The 23,268-nt window shown below is 43.5% G+C and overlaps 1 protein-coding gene across 2 annotated transcripts in view; it reads left to right on the top strand.

The window, feature by feature from the left end:
- Map4k3 (mitogen-activated protein kinase kinase kinase kinase 3) overlaps positions 1-23,268 on the top strand; it is a 156,240-nt gene that overhangs the window by 32,216 nt on the left and 100,756 nt on the right. For both annotated transcript variants that reach the window (XM_021186158.2, XM_021186159.2), the window contains exon 2: positions 17,046-17,103. In XM_021186158.2, coding sequence (XP_021041817.1) covers positions 17,046-17,103 — 58 coding nt within the window. The remainder of the gene's footprint in view (positions 1-17,045; positions 17,104-23,268) is intronic.

The raw sequence follows: 23,268 nt of genomic DNA, 5'->3' as shown, positions 1-23,268 counted from the left end.
CTGTCCAGCATGCACAGGCCCTGGGGTCAGCACTGTCCAGCATGCACAGGCCCTGGGGTCAGCACTGTCCAGCATGCACAGGCCCTGGGGTCAGCCTGGAACCACATAAAAACAAAGGGAAAGTCAGTAAACTGTTGCCCCAATGCATCCTGGGGTCCACACTCAACTCCTCACACTTATGCAGTCCGCACCTTTCCATCTGAGCTGTCTCCTCGATCCCATTGAGCCACTCTGTATCATGCTAGATTCATTTATAATCTTAAAATTCTGCAAAGCTGAAGTCAGTAATGCATCCGCTTTAATCACTGTGACAACATACCTGAGATAATCAAGTTAGTAGGCGAAGGGCTCATTTTGAACCAGTTTCAGAGGTTTCTGTGAATTGTTACTTTGAACTACGGCAACACAATATATCATGGGTAGTAGGGAAAATTCCCATCATAGTACGGCATGATAGCTGAGAAGCAGGCAGAAAGCAGAAGGACCATGGGCCCTGCCCTCTACTTGAGGGCATCTGTTAGTGGCCTCACTTTCATCAGGCCCCAGCTCTTAAAGGTTCCCCACCTTCAGACAGTGCTGTGGCCTAGAGCAAACCTTCAGTACCTGGGACTCCGAACTGAAGCCTGCTCTCCAATCTGGTCTCATTGCTTAGCATTTCTTTTGAGATGTCTGCATGTGGCAGTGGCAGTCTGATCATGTCTAACTCCCAAGCAGCATTTCATTGTGACTATTTCACATTGGGTTTAACCTTCACTTGTAGAAGACACTGGCAGGATTCCACCAGTAGAAGCAATGGCAGTTGATCTCTGATTGGGAAGTTATTGAATTCGCTAGTGAATATCTGAGCTACCAGCATTACACACACCCTGAAACTATTAGTTCCACTATTAGTGATAACAGACTCTGATTTTCACCCAGAGGTTTGTGCTGGGAATTGAACCTAGAACCTCTTGTGAGTTATACAAGTAGTCAATCTACTATTGGTCTCTATCCCCAACCACTCTTCATTTTTAAAATTTTATTTATTTATTTTATATATGTGAGCACACTGTTGCTGTCTTCAGACACACCAGAAGAGGGCATCGGATCCCATTACAGATGGTTGTGTGCCACCATGTGGTTGCTGGGAATTGAACTCAGGACCTCTGGAAGAGCAGTCAGTGTCTTAACCACTGAGTCATCTCTCCAGTCACTTTTCATTTTTTTTAATTTGAGATGGTCTTATTAAAGGTTAACCAAACTAGTCTTGAACTCACCCTGTAGTCAGGACAGCCTGAACTTGGAGTTTGTCCTGCCTCAGCCTCCTAACCCTAAGTAAAGGCCTGATCTTGATTGTCCTCCCCAAGTGTGTTGCCCCGCTTCCTGTATCTGGTGACCCCCACCCTGAGCAGCATCTTTCACAGAGCCTGGCACTTATTGCATGGTTGTGGAGGTGCCTGAGGAAGAGGCACACGTCTGTCTCATGCTTGCTGCCCTGTGCTCTCTGCATCCCTGAACCAGGGAAAACACTCTTGGGTAGAAGTGTGTAAAGCCATGCAGAACTGGCGCCCCGTGGTGTTAGGGTTCATGTCTCACGGAAGATGTGAGAGCTCCATTACTAAGATGCTAACTCTCGGTTAGCATTTGTAATTGTCAGACATAGCACAAAGAGATTGCTGTTTTTCATCTGCTTCCCACATACATTCTTGCTAGAGTGGAAGCAAAGATCACTGAGAGGAGCCCACCTGGTATCAGTGCTGTGAGGCTGATGGGGATGGACCACGGCCTGAAAGCAGTGTTCTGCAGTCACCTGATCCTCCTCCAGTCGCATGAGTATGTGCCTTAAAATACTTGAAATGCTTGCTTCAAAGTTTCAAGACCACTGACCAGGGCAGATGCCATTTATCAAGTTGCATTCTTCATGTAAATATTACAATCTTGTAATTAGAAGTCTTCAGGACCCTGCCCTTTCCATGGAAAACCACAACCCTGAAACTACTTTGACTTTGCTGTGCCAGTTATAGCGTGCATGAAGCTTCTGGAGATTTGGAATCTGCCTGCTCTTAGAATAATGTGACTTGCCTTGTTGGTAGAGTGCATCATGGGTTTCTCTTGTTCACAGGCACATGCACTGAATAATGCCTAAAAAACGTACAGGTTGTCAGAACAACTTGTTTACACAGTTGCTCCCCTTCCTCCAATAATGCTTTTAAAATTAAGTAATAATAATTTAAAAGTGAGGGGCTAGAGAGATGGCTAGCAGTTAAGTGCTCTTGTTGCTCTTCCAGAGGACCTGAGTTTGGCTCACCATGCCCATGTCTACCAACGCATAGCCCCTATAACTCTAGCTTCGAGATGTCAGACGCCTCCTCAGACTCTCAGGCATCCACACACATTGGCATGCATTCATACACACACAGACATAAAGAATAATACACCTTTTTCAAAAATTAGAGAAGCGAGTCCCTTTCTTCTATACAACGTTTCCTCATGACCCATATTTAGCTTCTAGTTACCAGTCTGTTTCTTAATCTGTTTTATTTTTGCACTTCCATGGTGTACATAATTGGATATGTGTGTTCGAGTACATGTGGGAACATGTGCAGGTGTGTGTGGAAGCCTGCATGGTTGTTCTCTACTGAGGTAGGTCCACTGAACTGCAGAGTAGACTCTGGCTAGTCCGGCTAGCTGGCTGGCCCCAGGGATCCGCCTCCTCCTCTGCCTCCCAGGCTCTAGGTTTCCAGGCAGCCCTGAAGCTTTGTTTTTAGATGGGCGCTCGGGTTCCAGACTCTGGTCCTCAAGCTTGTGTGGCCAGTGCTTCAGCCACCGTGCCACATCTGCTGCCCAGTGTGTGTCGCTTTAGAGCGTTTCCGAGCACGCGTGATCTCTTGTATAGCTTGTATGTGCTGCTTTTACTTATGTCACCGTGCAGCTTCCACTTCTAGTCCAGTGCCATGTTGAGGTATCTGCTCTAGGCATGTGACTGTCAAAGTGGACCCTACTATCTTCCCTGGCCATGTTCACGTTGTCCTGAGATCACAGTGGGCAGAACCAGAGCAAGTGAGCCGCCGCACAGTTGGAAGCAGGAGGACTGTGAGAGAGTGGGTTGTACCCCTGCTGGCCGGCCATCCTCCTGTAAAGGTGACAGCAGGAGGCGGGGTCGAAACCCTTGCATGCTACACCAAGAGCATCTCTGTTCTTCCTAGGAGTTTGTCAGATTAGTGCTCATTGGCTTTGACTTTAAAGCTTTGTGTCATGGAAGCACCTACGTATTCCATTGTTTGCAATAAGGGTAGGCATAACTTCAATAGGTTTTAAAAAAACCCTAGATCTAAGAAGGGATTTACAATTAAAAACTGAAGTTTGCTGTTCTATAAACTTTTATGAAAATAGAATTCTTAGTTACTGACAAGAACAGGATTCTGAGATGTGTAGGTGCTAGATTTTATAAAACACGTTTTACCTCTTTATTTGCTGAGTTGTGTTTCAAGATCCCGAGGGGGCGTCAGAACTCTCAAATAGTGTCAGAGCAGTGTGTGAGCGCGGGGAGTGTGTGCAGGGACCCGCCATCCAGTCATAGAGCTGGATCTTACTTTTTCCTAGATATGCATACCTCTAATAAGGTTCAATTTGACACACTAATTACAATATGGAAACATAGAATAATTGTACCAGTGTACAATAATGAAGATTGCCTGATGCATCATTCATTATTTCTGGAGTGTTGCATTTAATATTTTCTGACCATAGTTGACCAGTTGTAACTGAAGCTGCATAAAGTCACTGTGTTGGTGACACTGCTGTCGTTTTTATTTCCATGTTGGTGAAGCCCTCTGATTGAAATGAATGGCTTTTCCAGTGTACTTTCCAGTTTCTCTAGCTGGAGCAAGTGAGCAAGTGGAGGTGGCCCGGGGAAGTGATCTAATAGCTTGATGAGAGAGCAGCAGACCCAGACTTTAAATCAACAAGCAGAAGATCCTGGACCTATTTAGAGAAGTGGTTCTTAAAGATACACTATTAATTTTTAAATTATGCGTATGGAGATACAAAAGGCTGGACATATTGGATGCCCTGGAGCTAGAGTACTGGTGGGTTTGGGTCACTAGTAAAGTGTGTTGGACCATCTCTTCAGCCCACACAGAAGTGGCTTGTTTTATGTTTGAGTGTTTGCCTGTGTATATGTATGCATAGATATCACGTGTATTCCTGGTGCCCAGGGAGTCAGAAGCGGATGCTAGATTCCCTGGGACTGGAGTTACAGATGGTTGTGAGCTGCAGTGTGGGTGCTGGGAACTAAAGCTGGCTCCCCTGGAAGAGCCGCAGGTATTGTAATCACTGAGCCGTCTCCAACCGGATCCTATAGCACCTCTGTTGTTGTTGTGCATAATCTATAGGAAGAAGAACCAGGGTACATTATTTGCAGTGTTTCCGGAACACAGGAAATCCTCCCTGTATAGTTCTATGATGGCTATCTCCCAGTTGCAGGCATTGGTGGAGGAAGGGCGTTGCTCGAGGGAAGAAGGTCAGTGTGGACCGAGTTTTTGCCGTGTCCATGTGTGATGGATTGTAGGCTGCGGGTTGGATTACCTCATTAGTGCAGCTAACAGAAAAGCACTCTGCTGCTGTGCTGTCGGCCTTGAGAAGAGCTCTTCCTGCTCACCTGCAGCTTCTGATTGAGAGTGGCTGATAATGGTCACAAGGACATGATTCCTGAGCCCTGACACCTGTCCCCAGAGCCCTGCCCTTGCTGCGGTCTCTTGGACCCCATTCAGTGCCTAACTGGTGAGCTGTCAATCAAATCAGTCACCTGGGTGACATTAAGATCATGGGTCCTGGAACTCAGCTCACACTACCAGTTCAGGATCTGTGTATGTGCAGTGGAGGTGAGAGCAGCAAGTCATTTTATAGAGTTAACGTCTGTTGTTGAGTTGTTTACCTTCTACTTGTTGGTAGATGCATAGTATTTCCCACTGTAGGACTAGTATTAGCCCATTTCCTACTACTGTAAGGAAATACCTGAGACAGGCCAATATTATAAGAAAGTAAGTTTATTTGATCTCACATTCAGAAGCTAAAATTCAAGACTAGAGGCCTAGGTGACTGTGTTGGCAATGGCCTGACAGCAGCATGGGAAAGGTTTGCAAACCGCAGTGGAAGCCAGAGAACCTGGGCTTTCTTATGTGGACACCCTCCTCCGAGTTAAGGACCTTCCCTGGGCCCACCTCTTACCCTCCACTACTCCCACCCTGAGCATTAAGCCTACAACACATCAGATTTGGGGTATATAGCCAAACATATCCAAACCATTTGCATGCTTTTGACATTTTGCTGAGAGCTGTCATTGTGCAGCATTTGGCAGACTTAGTAGAATGTGTGACATCTTTCCTTTACCTTCTGAATGCCATCCTGTCCTCCAGTTACAAGAGAGCTGAAATGCTCCCGTCTACTACATGGAATGAGGTCCCTCTCAGTGAAAGACCACGCAGTGTATGTGCACGAACGTGGGTGCTACCTATGCCTGTGTGTATTCATGTGGAGGTCACAGAAGGATGTATGGTGTCCTGCTCCGTGACTTTTCTCCACCCTGTGCCTCAGCAATGACCAAACCTGGAGTTAAGCAGGCACCCAACAAGCCCCAGAGCCTCCTGATTGTAACCACCTCACAATTGTTGGGGGGTGGGCGGGTGTAACACGTGGAAATGACCATGCCCAGACCCTCATGCAACCAAATAAGCGCTCCTACCCACAGAGCCATTTCTCCCACCTCAGTCTGTTGTCTTCATCATTCAGTAAGCAGCACCTTTGTACAAGATGGCAGCTTTGTTACTCTGCACGTCCCACATAGCATAAGGTCCTTAAAATGATTTAACTTCATTCCCTACTTTCCACTCATTTTCATAACATATTGCTTATGTTTTAGTCCATCTTTTTTTTAGTTGTAAAAATTAGACATCATTATTATTGTTTTCTGTAGTTATCAGTATTGATTATATTTACCCAAGATTGCTAATTTTTGTTGGAATTTCTTTTATTTTAAATTTTCCTTCTTAGTCTTTTATGAGATATATATTCTAGAATTCATGTTAAGCATCATTTGGTGGTAAACTCAAATTCTACTAGAAAATACTAGTTTTGTCCTATTTCATGAGTACAGTTTTTGCTGAGAATGTAATTCTAGGTAGATGTAATTTTTGTTAATGCACAGTGTCATTCAGCAGCCCAAGTGTGTGTGTGTGTGTGTATGTGTGTGTGTGTGTGTGAGAGTGTGTGCCTATGTGCTTGAGTGTGTGAGTGAGCGTGTGAGAGTGTATATGAGTGTGTATGTGAGTGAGTGTGTGAGAGTGTATGTGTGTGTGTGTTGGCACATATATGGAGGTCAGAGGACCACTCTGGAAGTCATTCAGTCTTTTCGTCTGTAGAAGGGTTCCAGGTTCAAACTCAGATCCACATGCATCTTAGGCGGCAGACATCTCTACCTGTTTAGCATCCCACTAGTCCCTTATTTAGGTGTTTGTAATGGCAGGACTTTTTATATCTTATCTAACATGCTTCCAAGAGACAAGTCTTCAGTGATTCTTGTTGTTTGTTTGTTTGTTTGTTTTATGTGGGCCTTATTCACACCATGCAAGAATGCTACCGAGCTACAGTTCCTGCCTGCGCCTACAGGAGTGGTTGTCACACACACTGGAGTCTGAACACCACTTGGCCACAGATACTGTTGTTTCTGTAATAGGAAGCTGGGGTTTGATAACTGGGTCCCTTATCCTCTCCTAGCCTTGGTACCACTTAAGTTTTATCCTCATTATTAGTTGACACTTAGGATCTGGCAGTTAGCAGGGACTGGAGAGATGGCTGAGCAGTGAAGAGCACTGACTGCTCTTCCAGAGACCTGAGTTTGATTCCCAGCACCCATACTAGATGGCACACAACCACCTGTAACTCCAGTTCCAGGGCATCTGGAGGCAAACCTTTGTCCTCTGCAGGCACACACATAAAAATAAATTTAAAAGCAAGATTCATGATCATGCTGGTTGATTCATGATCATGGGTTGTTTGGATAGAAAACTTCTATTTTTTTTTAAGTGTTGTTGATATGACTCAATTCCATTTTGAATTCCAGAATTCAAAGAAAGTCTTTGAACTTGATCATGCCTGCTGGCTTGTTTCGTCATCTGCAAATGATTTTCCAGGACTACATCCAATCATTATCTGCTAACTGCATTTTTTTTAAAGTTGTTTCGATCATCTCTGTTTTCTCTCTCTTTTTGAAGATCATATGTCTTAGAAACTTTGATCTTTAATTACCTAGTTTCAAGAAGTGAAGAGCCAAAGAGCCATTGCAATCAACTCTAGAAAAGAGAGGCTGTGAAAGAGGCATGCATGACACAGGGCAGAAAGGCCTCAGGGATCAAGGCAGTTTGGAGTTGTGTTCTTTTCTGAAATCTGTTTCCTGTGCACCTCTCCTCTCTTGTCTGAGATTGTTTCTTCAGAACCCTTCCCCCCCTTGCCCTCCTCCCTGTGCCCCACCACCTTCCCAGTCCTGTACTGGCCCAGCCTGATGGCATCGTCACACGGAGTCACTAGGTTACTTGGGGGTGCTTCTCAGCATTTCCAGTGTCACGCTGGCATAAAAAAACAAAAAAACAAAAAAACAAACAACCTTTATTAGCCTTATGTGGCTATTAAAATCTAAACCAGAGGGACCTAGAGAGATGGCTCAGCAGTTAAGAGCACTGGCTGCTCTTCCAGAGGTCCTGAGTTCAATTCCCAGCAACCACATGGTGGCTCACAATCATTTGTAATGGGATCCAATGCCCTTTTCTGATGTGTCTGAGGACAACTACGGTGAGTGTACTCATATAAATAAAATTTAAAAAAACTTTAAAAAAAAAATCTAAAGTAGAATACCGTAGCATCTCTCTGCTGATGTGGTAGAACACTGATGAGAGCCCAGAGGAAACCTAAACATAGCTGCCTGTAGTACTCATGGGTTAGAAGACAGCCTGTAAAAGATATTACAGCCAAATTAATCAGGAGATCAAATATACTTTACATTAAAAAGTCAGTGCGTGTATGTGTATAAAAAAGCTGATTTAAAAATTGTCATGGGAAGCAAAACACTTAATATAAAGAATTCTGAAAAAATTAAAGGAATCAAAACTAGGCTATGTGACATTAGTAAGGGTCACCACAAAGCAAAGGACCCACATAGTGTGCGGTATGAAACTGCACATGGAGAGACCAGCTGCTCACAAGGGCAGTAATGTGGAGGAAGACTGTCTTTTTAATAAGCACAGTTGGGACAGTTCAACAAAAGTGAACTCAAATGTGTCATAAGATAAATGCAAGTAGAGCTGCAAAACTCAAAGCCAGCTGCAGAAGTAAGATGCAGGAGGAGACCTTTGGATAAGGGCTTAAGCAGTAAGGTCTTGGATGACATCAGAAGCACAGTCCACTAAAGGACATTCGACAAATTGGACAAACCCGAAAGGTGCGCAGCTCCTTAGCTTGCTGGACCTGCCACAGCAGAGCAGCATAGGCCAGGCAGACAGGGTCCTCTGCCAGAATGCTGGCGGGGTTGGTTCCCAGCTTGCTGAGAGCTGGCTGCCTTCTTGCTGTGTTTTCATGGGCCTTAGACCTTAGTGTCCCTTCCTCTTTCTGAAAAGGTGTCAATTATATTAATTAGAACTGACCCGAACAGTCTCGTTTAACCTTAGTTATGTGTTTAAACTACTCATCTCCAAATATGGTCATTTTCTAAGGTACTATGAGTGAGGAGTGGGTGGGGATGCAGAAGTTAGTCCAAACTGTATCTAGAATATATAGAGAACACTCAGATGTCAGTGAGAAAATAACTTGGTTAAAACATGGGCAAAGGACTAGAAGACAGACCCTTTACCAAAGGATGGCAGATGGGGGCTTAAATAGGTATTCGGTGTCATAGGCAATTATGAAAATGCAAACTGAGGGCTCCGTGAGACGTGGCTGCATCTGTTAGCCGTCTATTATGATGACTGATGTGAAGACAGGCATCTGAATCCTCATTAGCTGCTGGGCATGCGCAGTGGTCCCTTCACTCTAGAAATAGTATGTCAGTTTCTTAGAAGCTAAACATGTACCTTCTGTGGCTGAGCTCGCCCCACACCTTCGTTTTTGTGTAACTTGCGTACAGTGTAGGAGCTCTGGTCATATTTGCCGAAAGTTGAAAGCATCCCTAATGGCCTTCAGACTGTGGGTGCTGCATATTTGAGGCCCCAAGTTCAGTCCTTGGGTCTGGAGGGGTGTGTGTGTGTGTGGGCACACTCAAGAAAACAACAAAAACACGACTTATTCATGTCAGGAAGTACTCTGACATGGGTAAACAGACAGAATGTAAATTCCAGCAGGAAGGAATGAACTACTAGTGTGTGCAAGAGACAGCTCGAGAGACTGCATCCTGAGTGATTTATATGGCTTTCCAAAAAACCAGGCCTGCAGTGGCACCCAGGGAGGGTAACTTCTCTAGTGGGTTTTGAGGCAGTGGAGCTTTGCCGTGGCCTGATGGTCACGAAAGCAACGATGTATATTTTAAAGCTATATTCTACCTACCACAATTCATGTTACTGTTTGATTTTAAAAATTTAGAACCCCTAGTCTTAAGTGTTTATTGCATATGTACATATAATTGGAAAGTTCACCTTTTCATGTTATTAGCTTACAGTTGAACATAGATACAGGTAGCACAGTGTTCTTCTATTAGACCATGAAGATGCAACATCAGTGCTGTGGAGCAGCAAAAGGTATGATCTGTTTCAGCTATTTATTAGTTCTGCCATTGTATTGAGAAAGCAGCCTTTGACAGTGTTTAAATAAGTGAGCATGACTGTGTACTAATAAAACTTTATTTATAAAAACACGCATTCTTACTTATCCTTAGAGAATCTGGCTATACTGAGGCCTTTGATTATGCTAATTCAAGGTTTTCAAGCAGAATGACCTTAAAATATATCATCAAAATTAAATAAAAATTTAATTCTAAAAGTATGGAAGCACATTGTTAGAAATGATAGACAGTAGACATGCAGGAAGAACGCCCTGAGCAAGCCAGGGATATTTGCCACCCTGTCATTCTCCTGTGAACTGGGTTCCTTTGCGGTGGGTGTGTACCTGGTGCAGTTAGCTGTGGAAAAGCAAACAAGATACTCATTCAGGGTGAGTATGGATCATCCATTTCCTTCTGACAGGGTGTGGGGGCCACGCCCAGTGCTTATCCTCCCCCAGTGCGCAGAATAGCCTGGTGTTTGCCTTGTTTTCCCCGTGGGCCTTTAAGCCTCACTTTCCTCTCTGTGTCCTTTCCCCTCATCCCTTCCCTATGTTAGACACTTCCTGTCTTTCAGGTCTCAGCATGGATGGTGTCATCATCAGGAAGCCATCAGACCCAGAAGCTAAGTGGAACAGGTGTCTGTGGCCACATCCTTAGACCTGGCTGTGCCTCAGAAGTGGCTTGGTGTTAGGGACAGGTTCCTGGGTTCCACTTGGAATCCTTTGATTCAGGGCTAATGCGAATGTTTTGTTTGTTTTCTATTTCAGCATACTGTTTTTGTATACCCCGCCAGCTGGGTCACTATTTGGCAGCTATTTAGAATACATTTGTTGTATACGTTGTTTTAGGAGGAATCTTAGGAATCAATAGTCTCTTCTATCTTGTTTTTGCAGAGTAGAGGGGTCAGGAAAAGGATGCAGTGGCCATTGCTTGCTCAGATCCACCCTGCGGCTTATTGCAATCTTGGCTGTCATTTCACACCCCATTTCCATGTCCACAGTGAACATCCTCTTCTACAGGATAAGTGTTGAAAGCTCTAGGTGCTCAGTACCCAGCAAGGGTCAGTTTTTACAAAGACGGTTGTCTCACTGTGGTACCTGGCCTGCCCCTGGGTGCTTGGTGATGCCTCTTGATTGGGCTGCTTACTTACCTGTATTCCGATGTGCAGAGGACGTTCCTCATACCTGAGCGTGCTCAGCAGTGTGAAGTCAGCTCAGGAAAACAACTTGTCTATACTAGTCTAATCTGTCTGAAAGCCTCACAGGGCTCATTCAAACAAAATCTCAAGCAGATCTGAAATCAAGAATTGTCAATGGGCTCGAGAGATGGCTCAGCTGTTAAAAGCTAGGGTCACAACCAAAAATATAAGAATTTTCAAGAGCGTTTGTAAACTGAGATTATTTCTAAATCTGTAGGATTTTCATCAGGCCCTCTTCAGTTTGAGAAAGATTGCCTAGGGTCTGTGGGAATGTGGGGGTGCTGGGAAGTGCCTAAGTGAAAATAGGTTAAGGGCACAGAGGCAGGATAACCTAAGCCTAGCTCTTAAGCTTAGGACCTAGTGATATGAGGTCTGGGATCCAGGCCCAGGCCTGGGCGCTGTGGTAGAAGTGTGGCTGGTGCTGAGGAACCACAACTTGTTTGGTTTGGCGAAAGCATAAAGTAAAACTTTGGGAGTAACTAGGCAGATAGGTGGGAGCCACATAATAAAGGGGTTTATTGAAGTTAAAAATACTGTATTTCACAACTTCATATTCACATGCACAAGAATGAAATGGGAAACTCCCTATGGTGCAACATCATACAGAAAGTTACTAAAAGTGGATCATTGACCTTAATATAAGGGTGGAAAGTAAAGACCTGTTGGCAAAGAGCTCCGGCACGCTAGCTTTCTCAACTGTCGAGAAACACAGAGGGACAAAACAAGCCACGTTGGACTGCATCAAAATAAATACATTAATGCATCAAGGAGATGAAGACGGGCACTAAGGTGTAGCCCCAAGCTGATGTGCTTGCCTGCTAGGCCAGTGAGATGGGAGGGGAAATGAGAAGAGCTCCTAATGGGAGAGAAAGCGTGCATAGTGTGCAGCTTAAGGTCTAAACATCTGGTGGCATTTTAAGTGGATGCGCTAGGAGTGATGGCGCACACCTAAAATTGGGTTCTAGAGGCGGGTGGGCATCCCCATGGGAGAGCCAAAGGAAACCACAAAGGAACAGATTTCCAAGGCTGTGGGGAACTGAAGCTGTATGTGTTGGTTGCGATAATACAAGACACTAGAGCTGCTTTGGAAAACAATTTGGCAGCTCTTCAGACAGCTTTTCCATTCTAGTGATCCATCTTCAAAGTCATAGGCCTGGAATATTATACAGCCAGCGTTTCTTAGTACATTTAAGGTCTATGTTTGAGAGAATTAGAAACAGGTTTACCCAGACATTTATATGGCTTCATATATAGTAGTAAGTAGTATTTATAACTCACGAATGTAAAAAGAACCCATGTGTTACACGTATTATTCTTGTCACTCTGAGCAAACACCTGAAAAGAAGCACCTTGAGGGGAAGAGGAAAGCTTTATTTTGGCTCCTGGTCGGATGGGGCGTGATTCCTTACGGCTGCGAATGGCTGCGAAGGGAGCTCCGTCATGTTGGAAGTGTGGACCTGTGACTCCTCATGGCATGCCTCAGAACAGCAGGGATTGCTAAGCCGGCTTCCCTCTCCCCTGAGTCTGGGCTGGGGCCTCAGCTCATGGGATGATGCCAGCTACAGTCAGCGGTGGTCTTCTTCCTCACTTCATAATCTCTGCAAACACAGATATGCGCAGAAACTTGTTTCCTCAGGGATCCTAAGGCCAGTTGAGTTGACACTGAGAATTAACTGCCTCCTTCTATATCCTTCAGCGATGAGTAGAAAACCCGATTGTATTTCTCTGCAATGTGATAGTATTTATGAATAAGAACATTCTGAGCAGAAGGAGCACTTACCAGCGACCCCGTGTTGCTCAGTTCCATTTAGTGAAACATCCATACTACTCAAGACCCCAGGGAGAGTGGGGATGATCGCTGTGGGCTTTAGGGGGTTGCTTTTGTTCTGGTGCTATGGTGAAATATTCTAAAATTCAGCAGTGATGGTGCTCCACTAACTCTAATCTATGAAGTGACCGCAGTGAGGCCCTCAGTGAAAGGGAAACTGATGTGGATTCTTCTGAGGGCTGTCAACAACAAGGTGTAGATGCTCATGGCAGGCCACTTCAGTGTCCGCCTTTAAGAAGTATGAAAATTCTATTGCAATACTGACTTTGTTTTTTTTTTAAAAGTTCATACATGCTTAGAATCTTAGAATGTTAACCTTGCTCATTTGAAAACTAAATTGCTTGAGCTGAATCAAAACTGATAAATCCAGAATAAATATTAGAGATAATATTGACTTAATCCTGAAATAAGTGATTTTTTTTTTAAAGGCAGGGTTTTGCTACATAGTCTTGATTGGCATTGCACTCTCATACCTCGTTACTAAAATCCCATGTCTGCAGCCACCCGTGTGCCGCACGATCATAATGTGTTCAAAACTCCATGGTTTCTGATGAGGAAAGGCTCTGAAATAGAAGTCCCCTGACTTCCTTTGGACCCCTACCCCACCCTCACAGAGTGAAATGCCTCAGTATTACCAAGTAAGATACACTGAGTAGCATTTCAGAAAGCAGGAGGAGGAGGAGCTCTCAAGCCGCCTGGCTTCAGCCTCTGGAGAGAGAGAGAGCACCGGAAATTAATTATTCATCCCAAAGAGACTGGGGTTTGGAACTGTTACCTTGTAGCAAGTTTTTGACGACCTTTTGAATTATATTAATAAGTCAAAGAGTAGTGACAGACCCTCTGAAAGCATAGTGACTAGTGGCTTATTTCACCTGCTCACTAGGAGTTTACTGTCATGATTTCTCAGCTGAATATGGCTAATGAGAACTCTGAGTAAATCAGCTCTTAGCCAAGTATTTTGAGTGCAGCAGCCATTTTGAAAAGACATTTGTGACTTTGTCCGTAAAGAGTGTGCCCTCCTGTGGCCTCTGGGAGCAAATTTTCAGCTCTGATCAATCAGCTTCACGTTGTGATGTCACACAGTGGAGTCACCATACTTCTTTTCAATAAACAAGTGAGACTTTTTAACAGGTCTGATTTGAAGATGCACTGAGTCAGGAGTAGCATCTTGTTTTATTTGAGATGCCCTGTGTTTCCCCAGGTCACCATGTCCCTGTTTGCAGATGTTCCACAGCGACATTCTGGGTTCATTGTTTATGTGATGTCTCATCCTGGAGAAAGGAACAGAATTTATTCAGTGCTGTTGGGAGGTTTGTCACACTTAAAAGAAAGGAACTTTGGCTTGCAGTACTCAGATTGGTTTTCTGTTGTCTCCATATGGGCATCTTGAGGATTTGTTAGCGATGAAGATTATAAGTTGAAGAATTTTAAAAGACTTTTTTATATGTATATTTGCCTGGATGTTTGTGTTGTGTGTGCCTGGTGCCCATGGGGGCCAGGAGAGGGCATTGAATCCCCTGGAATAGGAATGGTGGAGAGCCGTCATGTGGGTGCTGGGATAGGAATGGTGGAGAGCCATCATGTGGGTGCTGGGATAGGAATGGTGGAGAGCCATCATGTGGGTGCTGGAATAGCATCCGGTGCTTTTAACAACTTCACCATTGCCTTCAGCCCTAAAGATAAGATTTTTAAATGAGTTTTCCCTGCATTTTAAAAATTTTTAACTTTCTATAGGGAATATATTAGTTACTTTCCCATTGCTTTGTTAAAACACTGTGACTTAAGGAACTTAAAGAAGAAAGTGTTTATTGGTTTGGCTTTTCCAGATGTTGGAGTTTATGAGGAGGGAGCGAAGGCATGGGGTAGAAACAGCTGAGAGACCGTGAGCAGGAGGCACTGAGGGCGCTGGAGATGACCAGAGGCTTTGAAACCTCAACCTCCCCGCACCCATGATACACTCTCCAACAAGGTCATTCCCCGTAACCCTTCCCAGCCAACCAACTGGGGAGCAAGTATTCAAACAACTTAGGCTTACAGGGGGTGGGAATCACACTCAAATACCACAAAAAGAATCTTTTGGATTTAAAAAAAAAAAAAGATTAAGGCAGAGTCTCCCTTTGTGACCTTGGCTGACCTGGAACTAACTTTGTAAACCAGGCTAGCCTTGAACTCGCTTCGACTGACACACCTGCCTCTCCCTCTCATCAAATGAAGTGCTAAGATTAAAGGTCTGTGCCACCACGATGACTCTAAAAAAATAGTGTGTGGCATATGTATATGTGTGTTTGTGCATGTTTGTGTGTGTTGAGGTCAGAAGTTGGCATCAGTGTCACCTATCAACTGCCAACATACTTTCTGGAGCAGAGATCATCCGGATGCTGGGACTACAGGCATGGTAGCCATACTCGATATCTGTGCCCTGCTTTTCTGTGGCTGCCGAGGACTTAAACTCAGGCTCTATTGCCTGTTCAGCAAGCACATTACCAAGGGAACCTTCTCCCGGCCCTTGGAGAATCTTAAGTGGATATTTTTAGTGATAGCTTAACTTTTTTTTCTACTTTCTTGTGTACTTCCCTAGTTTGCTTATGTGTGTTAGTGGAGGGAAGGAGTATCTTTGTTGGTGTGTGAATGCTGCATATGCATGCTTTTGTGTATGGGGACTCAGGTGTGTGCAGGTGTTGAGAGGACATGTATGCAGATGTGTTCAGCGACCCAAGTTTGACGGCTGGAGGCATCTTCAGTGCTCTCATCTTACACGTTGAGGCAGGGTCCCTAACTGAATCCAGAGCTTGCTGTTCCTGCTAGTCTCCATAGCCAGCTTGCTGTGGGGACTCCCTGCCTGGGCCTCCAGAGAGCTGGGTTTTACATGAATGTTGCGAAGCTGAATTCCATTCTGACCCTCAACATCAGCACAACAAGTGCTTTACCCTTGAGCCCGCCCCAGTCCCTCTGCTGGTATCTTAATGCCCTGGTACTCTCATGTTAATTGTCAGATTTTCCCATCTATTACTAAGGGGGTATTGCAGCTAAATCTAATCCTGGCCATATGATAATATCTTCCTATAATCGTGGGATTGCATATGTTTTTCCCTTTAGACTGATATAAAAATAAAAATTAAATGTAAACACTAAAATACTTTGAAAATCCTTATCCAGTTTTATAGCATCTTAAATTGTTAAAGATTTACTGCCATTTTTAAAACTCAAGTTCATAGATATTTTCTACTTAGATAAACAGTTGTAAACACTCAGAGTCTAATATCTGATTGATTTTTGAGGCAGAAAGGAGGGTTGTGTAGCTCAAGATGGTCTCTGATTTTGAACAGTCCTCCTGACTCTTCCTAAGTGCTAGGATTGGCAGGCATGCCCTCATACCCAGCTTATGAATTGGCTAGCTTCTTCTGTCCACCCCTCCCTTTTTTAGATTAAAGATGTCATATAGCCCAGGCTATCCTTCAATTTCTGTAGTAACTGAGAATTATCTTGAGCTTCGGATTCTCCCGTCTCTACCAGTGGATTATAGTGCTGCGGTTAAAGATGTGTGCCATCATGCCTGGTTTTACCAAGTTGGGGGCAGAACTCAGGGCTTCAGGCTGCCATGCAAGTATTCCACCAACTGAGCCACATCCCTAGCTCCATGAATTGATTTTTAAATTAATTTTATTTTTCATGAGTGACTTATTTTGAATACATTGATTTTTATTGGCATCATGTGGATTTGAAGTGACATAAGGGGGCTGCTTTCATAATTAGACTCTAATTAAAGATTTCAGTGCCAATCCACTCTGTAGTTTTCCCAGCCTTTGCATGAAGAGCTCTGTAGTATAATGCTTGAAGGAATTCACTAGGAAGTCTGGAGAAGACTTCCTGGCTTTGAGTCCCAGTGCTTCCACGTAGCCAGTGGTGTGATCAAGCAGGTTTTTCACTTCATTTTCTTATTTGCAACACGGAACAGTACTGGTTTTTACCTTACAGGTCCTGTAAGAATCAAGTGAGTATCAAGCCGCTTAGAACAGTGCCCAGTTAGTGTGGCAGTAAGTTTATACTTAGTGCTGGGATTCATTATGAAGGACTTGGTGCTGGCTGTCTGTAAATTAGATTTAATTTACAGACAAATTTAATTATAATGTAAATTAGATACTGTTAAAATATTTCTGTATGGTTGAAAATAAACAATAAACTGATAAGCTTATTATTATAGCTTTTTTTTTTCATGATCTTTCCTCTTCTTCTTTTAGGCACGGAATGTCAACACTGGAGAATTAGCAGCAATTAAAGTGATAAAATTGGAACCAGGTAAATTATTTGAAATTTGATTTTTTTTATTGCTAGAAAGTCATTGTATATCATAGAGTAATTTTTTTATAGTTCATTTTTAAAAAATGGTCTTTGTAGTTCAGGTTGATCTTAAACTATTGATCTTCATACCCCAGCATCCTACGTCCTGCAATTGTAGGCATGCCTGGCTAATGCTTATTTTGATGTTTGATTACCATTCGCTGGTTTGCTCAGTGTCTCTCCTTCCTTCTTCCTCTCTGAGCCCAGCATAGGCTTTGCTCAGGTTTTCCTAGAGAAATAGTTGGTAGCTCTGGGATGGAGAGTAGGTCCGCAGGGGATGTGACATCAGAACTCCCCAGACTAACTGTGGCAAGTTTATACTAGCTTATTTATTTCCAGATGACATTGCCCTGTTATGAGAGGCAAGTGTGGTCCACTGGGAAAGACCGGCCTAACATTTGGGAAGCTGTATGTAGTCTGGGTGTTTGTGTCCTGTCCTCTTGCCCTGTGTCCTGAGTTTCTCAACAGACCTCATCAGCTCTTAGCACCTGTGTGTCATTAATATCTAAATAGTCCTTCCAACTTGATCAGCCCATTATAAAGCCTCTCAGAGCTGTGCGTCATCGCGTCTGCTCTACTCTGTTCTCCTTTGTGTTCCCCTAAAACCTCCATCTTCCTGAGCCTACTGCTCTCTCATATCCTCCCTCAGAACCGCCTCGCTCTCTCCTTGCTACAGTAAGCAAGCCATCATGCTGATGGGTAGATGCAACCCCCAGTACTTTAGGTTTTAGCTTCAGAGGGAACAGAAATCTATTCAGAGACTTTTTTGTTTTTTTTTTTTTTTAGGGATGGGCCATCTTTTCTCTGAATGACCAATAATATTCTAGATGCTTCAGGCTGAAATATAAAGTAACATTCTGCGCTGCAAAAAACCAGACCACCTTCTGTTAGAGTTGCCCTACCCTTGACTTAGCTCATTGGTAAATTCCTTAGAAGTACCATTGAGATGAAACTTGGAGGATGTGTTGCTTGCTTGTGTAAACCACAGGAAAATACCATGAGCACAGAACACATTTTCAGTTAGATGCAGTTACTGATTCCCTATACTGTAATTTCCTTCCAATACCACCAGTAGGAACTGTTTGCTTCTCTGCTATTCAGTTTGTAAGACCAATGTTTGATGTTGGTGAAATCTGGACAAGAGTGGAGGATCTGGCACGTTCACCAGACCTTTTATTTTTCCTCAGTGAGTAGAAGTTACTTGGTGATCTGGCCAGGAGTCCAAAGTCACCGGGACTTAACGCCGTTCTCCCACATAGGCTGCCTGTCTTCACAGACTTCTACAGCTCGGAGGGGATGAGCCTGCTCTTTCATATTTCCACATTTTAATAAAACATTTTCTCAGCTCTGAGCTAAAGTCCTGGCACAGAATCTACTCAGTGTATCTTAAAATCTCCTTAAAAATCAGACTGGAAACTTAGAAAACTGTCATCCACTCAGTTGTTTTCTGATGTGTGTAGTGGGTGACTTGTGATACTATTTATTGGTCTTCAACATTGCTGTGTATTAGAAGATGCACAGTTAAAGAAAGACGAGGAGGCCGTTCCTTTGCCCTATGCGCCCGTCTTGGGGAATGTGTTCTCTCTGAGTTTGGCTGCGCAGTTGAAATCACAGACTCTGAAAGCAGCTCTTTCCCTGCTGCGCAGGGCTTGGTCCCATTCCCTATGGTTTAAGGGTCTGTTTTCTATTCTCTAAAGGGGATAGTAACAGTAGCTTCGTTTTTAGATTTGTTATGGGAGTTAAGCAGGGCGTGTCTAAAGTAAAGTACTTGAGTAGAGCCTGGCATTCTGCACTGAGTACGGACTGTAAGGAAACGGTTGCTATTGCCACTGTGCTGAAGTTCCCAAAGTGTGACCAGCCTTGTTCTGTCCATTCCTGGTTACCCTCCAAGCGCGCACACACACACACACCACACCACACCACACCAGTTTGTGTTGAATCAGATCTGAAGCATCAAATCATCTCTAAAAATATGTCAGTGTATAAAGGGAATAAAAAATGAAAAGTGACAAAACCCTTGTGTCTACTTCTGGTGGGAGCGTGAGACAGTGCTGCCACTCTGGAAAACATTGAGTTCTGTGGGGTTTTGTTACTGTGCTTGGTTTGTTTGTGTTTGTTTTGGAGATAGGGTCTCACTATGTAGCCCTGGCTGTCCTGGAACTCACTGTGTAGACCAGGCCACCCTTGAACTCAGAGATCCGCCTGCCTCTGCCTCCAAGGTACTGGGGTTAAAGACTTGTGCCATTGTGTCTGCTCTAGTTCTTTCTTTAAAAGTGCCTGTAGATTTGCCACAGTGACTCGGCAGTCACGCTGTCATGTCTAGCCCCACAGCTTGCACACGAGTGTCAGTATTCATAGTGCCCCTATTCTGGAGTCATCGTGACCCTGGCCTGTGACCCGCTGCTGTGGAGTGCAGAGATGGAAGGGTCCCTGGGGCTGCCTGCTCTTCACAACCTTGTCCACTGAGAGACCCTGTCTCGAGGGAATAAGGCCAAGAGTAAAAACCAGAAAAGGCAATGCCCTCCTCTGGCCTCTGTATATATGCATGGGCTTGCACTTGGATACACACAGGCATGTGTATATCACATATGAAATTTCTTTAAAGTGCTCAATATATAACCAAGAGACAACTAACAATATTAATAAGTTTCTTACTAATAAAGTCCCCATATTGGAAATAGTTGATATGTCTTAACTGTCATTTATGTCTGTGTCTCTTTCCTTTTGTCTTTTTTTTTTCTGCAGTTTTTTTTTAATAAGCTAGATAATCTGTCCTATAATTTGTCATCAGGATGCACTGTGCTGGTTTGCCCCTCTGTGTTAAATACCATGTTGTGAATTCTTAGCTGTGAAAGCTGAAGAATCGGGCTTTGCTTGGTGTGGAAAGGGTCTGTCTTCTTGGGCGGTGTAGTACGCACGCCTTTTCAGAATTCTGGTGGTCGATCTCCTTTGTAAAAATAAAAGTTAACTCTGCACCAGTCAAATGCAATGAATGGGATATAGACTTTAAGAATTTGTACTTTGATTTAGTTATTTCCTTTTTTCTTTTTTAATAGCTGGTAACCGTTTTGAAACTAAAGCTAAGTGAAAACTTGAGATACCTTGGCAAAATTGTTTACACGTGAGGTCAGTTGAAAGTGTCTCACTGTGACTTCTAATCTTGTTCACATGACTTTAATTTATATTTCCTTTTCTCAAGTGTTTTGTTTTGATTTTTGCTTAACTATAAGTCTGTCCTTTTTTTGGACTTAAATTGCAAAACCCATTTTGATCATTGTAATGAAAGTAGGAAAATAGAATTAAAGCAGAGGTAGAAATTAAAGCCATTCATCATTTTGACTTGTAAATCCATTGTCAACTTTATTTTCTCTAGATTTTTTGATATTTACATAGACACACTCATACATACACGTGATTATGTTTACAGTGCACTAAGCAGATTGTGAGAGGCTGGTCAAAGGTCAAAGGTAGGCAAGACCCAGCGTAATGTGCTGTTTTCCTCCTAGCCCCAAGTTCCCTGGATAGCAACTCAGACTCAAAATATATCCACAAATACCTAGGCCATATATATAACTAGGCTTTCCCCCTGACTAGCTAATAATTTAAGATAACCCGATTATTAATCCACATTGTGCCACACGGCTGGTTACCTGTCCTCAGCTCAGGCACTATGCTTCTGTGTCTTTACATCTGTCCCAGTAACGCCTCCTGCCTGCCTCTATCCCGGAAGTCTTTCTGCCTGCCTGCCTCCCAGATGTCCCACTTTCTAGTCTACCCTTTCCTGTAGGCCATAGGCTTTTTAATTGACAGGTTATGCATCCATACAATACATGGGTATTCTCTCTACAGGTCAGCTGACTGTTAGCATGATGCATGTAATGGGCACAGTTCTGAGATCTCTGTAGTGCTTGCAGAAGTGGCTCACAAGGGTGCTCAGTACTGTCAGTAATCTCTCTACTGCAAGCGTCAGGTTGGGTAGGGGGAAAGACAGCATCACACTCAGCAGCAGGAATAAGTTCTGTGAGAAAAGATGACGATTTCTGGTATTTTCCCTGTACATCCATGTTTCTTTTTACTGCAGTTCTGGGAATCAGGCCACGGGCCTTGTTCATTGCTAAGTAAGAGTTCTGCCACTGGTCCTCAGCCTGGCTCCATTGCTGACTATGTTCTCAGGCTTGAAGTGGCCATGCCTATCACAGATACCAAACATGTATATTTTTATGGATATGATAATGTATCATGAGTATTTTTCTATGTTTCTATTTCTAAACTGCTATCTTTTCTTTCTTTTTCTTTTTTTTAAAATATTTCATGTGTATGGATGCTTTATCCACATATATGTCTTTGGAGTGCCTGAAATTGGAGTTACAAGTGATTGGTAGCAGCTTATCAGTCCCCAAGTCCCCTAAAGAGCAGCAGGTGCTCAGTAGTAACACAGGGCTGGCTCTCTAGTCCTTAACGAGCCACTAGGGATTTTGTCTGCTTGTTTGTTTTTGTGGGGTTTATTGTTTTTGTTGTTTTGTTTGAGGGAGGGTGTGTTTGTTTTCTTGTCTAAGACAAGGTCTCGATATGTAGAGCAGGCTGGCCTGGAACGCATAGAGCTCTGCCTGCTTGTGGCACCTGAATGCTGGCATTAAAGGCCTGCACACCACACCTGGCTACAAGGACACACTCTGTTTTGTCACCAGTTTTAGAACTGACTGATGGCAGTCTTATTAGGAACATGTATATTAGGGATATCATAGTCAGAAAGGTTGACCTTAATGTTTTCAGGATTTCTTTTTCCTTTTTTAAAAAAGAATTTTATTTGTTTGCTTGTTTATGTACACTGAAGCTGTCTTCAGACATACCAGAAGAGGGCATCGGTTCCCATTATAGATGGTTGAGAGCCACCATTTGGTTCCTGGGAATTGAAGGCAGGACTTCTGGAAGAGCAGTTAGTGTTCTTAACCACTCTAAGCCCACGATTTCTTTTTCTTAAGCCTTTGTGAAAATCATAGTATATTTATTACTGAGCTAAAATTGTTCTCCTATTGGTAATTACCATTCCTTTGGGGCTAGTGGTTGGCTATTTATTCTACCTTTTGGCTTTGTATTCTGTGAAAAATCATTGCTGTCAATCATTTGATTAGTACCTGTTTATTGTCTAGCCAATGCCAGACATAGTAGCTGAGGCAAATGAGCCTGACCCTTGAGAAGCTTAGATTTTATTAACACTGACAGAAACTATGGAATGTATAAATAAGTAAGCTCGTTTCATGAGCCAAAGTGAGATGTCACGGTTGAAAGTGATTGAGGACTACTTCAGCCAGTATCACAGTGTCAGGAGACTGCTCAAAGCTGATGACACTGGCTTGAGATTTGAATGGTAACAGTCACAGGATACTCTTGGGGAAGACCATGCCAGGTAGTCGCAAGCAAGGCCAGTGCTCTGAAGTAAGAACAGGCACCAAAATGAAGAGTAGGGACAGCTGCCATGACTCCATCAGTGTGAACCAATTCCCATTGGAATGAAATGAGCTTCCAAATTAGGACTGGATCATAGATGTCCCAAGGACTGTGATAAAGAGGACCCTATTTATCTTTTAGAGGGCAGTCTACCTGGGGAACCAGATTGTAGAGCCAATAACTGGGATTGACAGTGTATGTTTTGCATGTCTGAGCATGCCTGTGTTGACTAAACAGTGGCCATGCATCTGCAGTTCCAGAAATCAGGCTAGTGGTGCAGTTTCAAGATCCTTAGGATATAACTAGTTCTTAAAGCAAGATATGAATGATAATGTTACCCAGGAAGAAGATAATGATAGAGGAGAAAGGGCTGACGTTGGAGCCGGAGGTTAAATTCTAATGTTAGAGGTCTACTAGAGAAGGAGAACTCAGCAAAGAAAGCTTGAGCATGAGCACCAAAGTCATCCAGCTACTATACAACGTGGAAATATTCTGTCAGACCCCAGGAAAAAGTCTTGGAGGAATGTGGGGATGAAAACCGGCATGATGCTAAGAGGTGTGTGCATCACAGTGAGAACTGTGGGAGGTGTGTGCATCACAGTGAGAACTGTGGGAAGTGTGTGCATCACAGTGAGAACTGTGGGAGGTGTGTGCATCACAGTGAGAACTGTGGGA

This window comes from Mus caroli, chromosome 17, assembly GCF_900094665.2.
Source record: "Mus caroli chromosome 17, CAROLI_EIJ_v1.1, whole genome shotgun sequence".
NCBI lineage: Eukaryota > Metazoa > Chordata > Mammalia > Rodentia > Muridae > Mus > Mus caroli.
This window is presented reverse-complemented; position numbering and strand designations above follow the sequence as displayed.